This window comes from Octopus bimaculoides, chromosome 1, assembly GCF_001194135.2.
Source record: "Octopus bimaculoides isolate UCB-OBI-ISO-001 chromosome 1, ASM119413v2, whole genome shotgun sequence".
Classification (NCBI taxonomy): Eukaryota; Metazoa; Mollusca; class Cephalopoda; order Octopoda; family Octopodidae; genus Octopus; species Octopus bimaculoides.
The window spans coordinates 85,901,411-85,908,143 of NC_068981.1; the positions used below are offsets into that span (position 1 = coordinate 85,901,411).

The window sequence follows — 6,733 nt, forward strand, 5'->3', positions numbered from 1 at the left end:
GAAATATTATCTTCTTGGAAACAAGTGAGGCTTGGTGACAGGAAAGTCATCAGGCCATAGAAAATGTACCTCAGCAAATTTTGGCCCTTGCAAGCATGAACAAGTGGATGTTAGAATGATGATGATAAATATTTCAGGTTTTGCAAGTAGTAGCATATAATGTTTTCACATAAGGAATTTCTTTTTAAACAGTAAAAATATTAACTTGCATAACTTGTTCCAATTGGCTTTTTATATTTCTTTCTAATATTCAATGTGAAAAGAAGCTTTATTTGGGAGTTTACTAATTCCTTTTTTTTTTTTTTTTTTTTAAATACATTTAGCTACTTAATCACACCATTAATGGGAGCTGATCTTAACAACATATTAAAAACTCAACGTCTCAGTGACGATCACATACAATTCCTTGTTTATCAGATTTTAAGAGGACTTAAGGTAAGTTCTGTTATGTTTCAGCATGCTTTCCCATATTATTTTTTGCATTTTTAGTAATTTTCTAACACTTTTCATTTATTGGTTAAAGTGAATTTGTACTACTTAGATATGAAAAGCAACTTTTGGTAAGTAAACATAAGCACAGGAGTGGCTGTGTGGTAAGTAGCTTGCTTACCAACCACATGGTTCTGAGTTCAGTCCCACTGCGTGGCATCTTGTGCAAGTGTCTTCTACTATAGCCTCGGGTCGACCAAAGCCTTGTGAGTGGATCTGGTAGGCGGAAACTGAAAGAAGCCCGTCGTATATATGTGTGTATATATATATATATATATATATATATATATATATATATATATATGTGTGTGTGTGTGTATGTTTATGTGTCTGTGTTTGTTTCCCCTAGCATTGCTTGACAACCGATGCTGGTGTGTTTATGTCCCCGTCACTTAGCGGGTCAGCAAAAGAGACCAATAGAATAAGTCCTGGGGGCGATTTGCTCGACTAAAGGTGGTGCTCCAGCATGGCCCCAATCAAATAACTGAAACAAGTTAAAGAGTATATGCATGAAATTATATATTTTCTACTACCTTTTAACGTCTAAGTGATATCTGTGACAGGTTAACCTACCATTTCTTAAATGTTTACCACTTGATCAGAATGATATCACTTAAAGTAGCATTATATTAATTTTTTTTTTTATCTGATTTTGAAAAAACTAAATTGGCTTTTGTTTATCAAGTGATTTGATCAGTTAATTTCTTTTCTCAGTTGCCATTTCCTTTCTTGAATTTAGCATTTGTGATTTATTTCTTCTTATAAGTGTTGACCAGATGTGGTTAATAGTTCAAAGAAAACTAAAGTTTGGTAATGTGATTGTATTACTATTTTTCAATATACATGGTCAATACAGTCATTTGAAGTTTGACAATTTCATTTCTTTTTTTCTCTGTTAGTAGTTTGCAAGTTGAAATATTTGCAAGATTGTTAGAGCTATCAAGAGTGTCTTTCTAAAACTAATTAATTATCTATCTTCATTAGATGAATTTTGAAAATAATATTCCTTATTTACAAGTATAATAATTGGTGTTAGGAAGGGCATCCGGCCATGGAAACCATGCCACAACAGACAATTGGAGTCTGGACTGTTCCTCAACTGGTCAGCTTCTGCCAAACCATCCAATCCATGTCAGCATAGAAAGTGGATGTTAAACAATGATGATGAAGAATATAATGCTGAGGTTCATCACATGATTAATTGAAAATATATACCCATACTGTTGTGATGAGAAGCAGTTGTTGAAAATCAAATTGTTTTATTTGGTTAAAACGTTCAACATCAGCAATTGAAGCACATGTATAAAGATGAAAATTTATTGCATTTGCATGAATCTAGCTTTTAACTGAAGTGTACCATAATACTCTAGGATAACAAATAACAACAATGGTAATACATTCAATAGTGGCTTAAAGGTTTAGTCTTTCCAGTGTTTTTGAGATCTTTTTTGAGCTGCAAGGAGATTTAAATAGTGGGACCATATCTCTTCTTCAGCAGTCAGATTGACACTGGAATATTCCTACTCAGCAGTTTGTTGAGCCCATCTTCTCAGTATATTATTGCAGAAGTCATAGACAAAACATTCATCATTAGATGCAGTATATGCTTTGACCAGAGTTTTCAACAAATTGCTATCATGGCAATTGTTAATGCAGTTCTCTTCAGTGGAACCAAAATTTGATTGATTTCCTGCAGAGCTCAGTTTTCTTCAGTTGAGACAGTGCCAATTCAACCATCTAAATATTTAACACACATCAGGAATTATGTCAATCAGTTAACATAATCAACTTTTGGCTTATTATTAAGATTAAATGGTCAAAGCAAAACATATCCAGGTTTAGAGCCTGTACCAGTAAAAACTTTACTTCCAATGTTGAATATTAGTCATTCATGAGGCATCAAGTTAGTCTCAATGCAGAAGTGGAACCTAACTGCATGGAGTGAGTCTCTTAAATGTTAGACTTTTGTTTTCTGACAGCTTTCTTGTATGAAAGGCAAGTGTTTTGCTCCCCATAGAGTTCCACTTAAATAGTTTACTTGATTGTTTTCATTTAGACTTTCTAGTCAATATTCTTCTTGATTGTTTAACCTAAAACAACTTTATTGCTTAGATGAGTTGCCATACTGAAGACATTGTCAGAATGCTAGGAATAAGGGATTCTTATTAACATCCTAAGCCATGACACAGGCAACACTACCTGAATCCGTTGGGTTCGTTAGGCTTATTTATGCTGACAGTAGCTTTTTCAAATCTTTTACTTTGATGTGCTCTTTTTGTAGCAATTATTATAGATGCTGCTGATATCATTCTGTTTAACTGACCTGCTTGTTAAAAAGATATTAATTTCTGTAGTAGTGGCAAGTTCAGTTTTTTGTTGAACAAATAGAGCAATTATTATAGGGGTTAGCATGAGTAGTACATCTTTGTCTATAGGATAATTAGTTAATGATGACAGCAGTATGTTCATTGCTAAGAGAGCTGAACTCTGTTTTTGCTGCTGTACTTCCAGATAGGGTAACTAGAGAAAGGGAACATCCCTGGTAAACCTTTGCATTTCTCTGAGCATCTTCAGACAACATTCTTGGGTGACTTTTTGTTCCAAATTCAATGAAGTCTCATGGAGCCTCAGGTGAAATAGTCAGCTGATCCACAAAACAAATCCTTATGCTTTCCTCTCTATAGAAATCAACAGTTACAATTGGAAATTGTAGTAGAATTATGATTGCAGTAGGAATCTGAAAACAATTGTATTTTGCTGTTAAATGGAGGTGCAATTGATGCTATATGATGAAGACTGCAAGTAGGATAAGTTGGTAAACACAGTGAGTCATTATTGTTCAACTGAGTCTTCATAATCAAGAATTTAGTCTTCCAGTGAGTCTAATCTCTGCTAATATCTAAGGAAGTACTAACAAAATGATTTTGACCCCACCAAATTTTCCCATTCTTATTGTGCTTTGCTGCAGAAAGACATGTCCTGGAGTACTTTTTAGTTGTACTTGTGGAAATAATTGTTTTGACACACACATATGATGAGCTTTCATACAGCTTCCATAAACCAAATTCACTCACAAGGACTTTGGTTGGCCTGAGGCTATAGCAGAAGACACTAGCCCAACATGTCATGCAGTGGGACTGAATCCAAAACTACATAGTTGAAAAGCAAGCTTTTTAACCATACTGCAATCAGTGCTTAAGAGAATATTTTGAGATGTAACATACACCTCAAAATAGTTACTTTGTGCATTTTTTTCAGACAACAACAACAACAACAAAAAAAAAAAAAAAAAAAGGAAAAAAGGGAACTGGTTGATTTAATGAAAATGCATTTTATGAGTAGAGAAATGAAATTTTAAAACTGAAGGCTCATGGTTCAGTGGTTGGAGCATCGGGCACTCATGAGGTTGTGAGTTCAATGGGCTGTGTGTTGTATTCTTGAGCAAGAGACTTTATTTCAAGTTGCTCCAGTTCACCCAGCTGTAGAAATGAATTGCAATGTCACTGTTGCCAAGCTGTATCAACCTTTGTCTTTTCCTTGGATAAGATCAGTGGCATGGAGAGGGGAGGCTGGTATGCATGGGCAGCTGCTGGTCTTCCATTAACGACCTTGCCTGGACTTGTGCCTTGGAGGGCAACTTTCTAGGTGCAATCCTATGGTCAGTCATGATCGAAAGGGGCCTTCACCCCAATGGCTATTATACTGAACTAGTTGGCTCCGTGCTGTCAAAATTGACAGCTAATTGTAGTATTTTATGTATAAATAAGGTACAGAACCAAGTTTTGAGTTTAATAATTCTTTTATTACCAAATTTGTTTGTGAAAAATCTATCTGCAATTAACATCCCTTGACTGCTTGCTTCCTTCAAAAGAATTTTAAAGTTTTCTTTCTTGTATGATGTAAAGCCACATAAAGCTGGCTGTGACTAAATATGGAAGCTGGCAAGTAAATACCAACTCTTTGAAGCGACGTTTCCTTTCAATTGCACTCTCCATTACTGAAACCAGCCTAAACTCACATGACTTAAAGCCACAAAAAGTAGTCCGTGAATTATAGTTCATTCTGTAAAAACTCCCTGTTCAAAATATATTACATAAATTTCTTAATATAAATAAATTAGGCACATGTATGAACTGTTAAATATGTGATTTATAATATACTTTTCAACTGCAGTCGTTTTATATTCTTGATACACTCAGGCAATAATTATTTTCTCTAAAGAGTTTGTATATGTTTGTGTAGATGTGTGTGATTGTTGTGTTACAACTAACTATTACAGATAGAATATGGATGATGATTCAAATTAATACACTTCTCAATGTTATCTAGTAGTTGTATTTTGAAATGTGACACCGATCATTATTTGTCACTGAAAGAATGCTGGTTTACACATACATTCCCATACTTCCCATGTACATGCACACACATGCACACATATACTCACACAGAGTTGAAATGCTATTTGATTTTTCTTTTCAGCATTGAATGTTCACCATCCCACATACATTGCGTGTGTACACACACACACACATATTCACATACCTCCCTTTTTACATACACATATACTCACACATTCACATACCTCCCTTTTTGCATACACACACATCTACTCACACAGAGTTGAAACACTGTTTGATTTTTGTTTTTCGCCCCTTCCTTCCTTCCTTATTCATCTATCACTCCTCCTTTCTCATTCATATGTCGTGAGGAGAAAAACACGAGTACTATTATAGGGGATTGGAAACTCACCACGAGTAAGTAATGAAATGCAAGATTTATATAACGATAAATAAAGATGTACTAGTTTTAAAATTTATATAAGAATTTTAACTGAACCATTTCAAGGTTGATTTTGTTGTTAAAAGCTATATAAATTTCTATAATGGGGACACATTTTCACTTGCATTAAGATGGAGTTTTTATTTGACTCAGAATGTAAAGTTAATTCAGAATGGGAGTTAATGGAGAACGATTGACATTGTCCATGCAGTTTACTGTTACTGTAAATGAATAAAAACATTCCTGTAGGACTTGTTCTTTGAGAATTTCATATACAAATAAGAAAGGTGAGGGGAAACACGTGTAATTAAATCAACACCATAAAAATGTGGAGATATCTGTTCATAATAACTTTCATAGAATTGGTTGCTTTAAAATAGAATTGGCTGCTTTAAAATAATTGGAAAATTATAGTCTAAAATTGTCATCATCATAGTGCCTACTTTCCCGTAGCTGCATGTGTTGGATGGCGTTTTTTGATGCAGATTTTTAAAGCCTTCCTGTTGCCAACTCTCACTTGTTTTCAAGTTAGGTAAAAAATTTTCCCCTTGGCCAGACAGGGTTTCACAGAATATTGAAAATGAATGATACTGTTTGTATGGCGACACACATTTACGACTATCATGTGATTTCAAAACAAGGAGTCACAAGCACCCCACCTATATTTTACATAAAGTTAAAGGTATACCTGTGTGGTAAGAAGCTTGCTTCCCAACCACATGGTTCCAGGTTCAGTCCCACTACATGGCACCTTGGGCAAGTGTCTTCTACTATATAGCCTCAGGCCGACCAAAGCCTTGTGAGTGGATTTGGTTGACGGAAACTGAAAGGAGCCTGTCGTATATATATATATATATATATCTTTGTGTCTGTGTTTGTTCCCCCATCACCACTTGACAACTGGCGTTGGTGTGTTTATGTCTCCGTAACTTCGCAATTCAGCAAAAAAAGACCAATAGGATAAGTGCTAGTCTTAAAAAAAAATAAGTACTGGGGTTGATTCATTTGACTAAAAAATTCAAGGCGGTGCCCCAGTATGAGCGCAGTCTGATGTCTGAAACAAATAAAAGAATATGTCCAGTCATAGTGACCAGTGGTTTCGTATATATGATTTACTGATTTTATATATATATATATATATATATATATACACCCAATGACTGGTGTAGCAGCACCATAGTCAACAGGAGTCATACCCAATGACTGGTGTAGCAGCACCATAGTCAACTGCTACAAAGGTAAAGGTGACGCCTTAGATACAAATAATTACAGAGGCATCAAGCTGTTTGATCAGGTTATGAAAGTTACGGAGAGGGTCATAGCCCAACTAATTAGGGAGCGAATCAATTTAGATGAGATGCAGTTTGGGTTTGTGCCAGGTAAAAGCACCACTAGTAAGACAGCTGTAGGAGAAATACCTAGCCAAGGATAAACCTCTGTACCTGGCCTTCATTGACATGGAGAA

General features: G+C 35.1%; 1 protein-coding gene across 3 annotated transcripts in view; it reads left to right on the plus strand.

Annotated features, from left to right (window-relative positions):
- Window positions 1-6,733, plus strand: part of LOC106868575 (mitogen-activated protein kinase 14) — a 97,709-nt gene that overhangs the window by 29,402 nt on the left and 61,574 nt on the right. For all 3 annotated transcript variants that reach the window (XM_052967957.1, XM_052967955.1, XM_052967961.1), the window contains exon 5: window positions 324-435. In XM_052967957.1, the coding sequence (XP_052823917.1) occupies window positions 324-435 (112 nt within the window). The remainder of the gene's footprint in view (window positions 1-323; window positions 436-6,733) is intronic.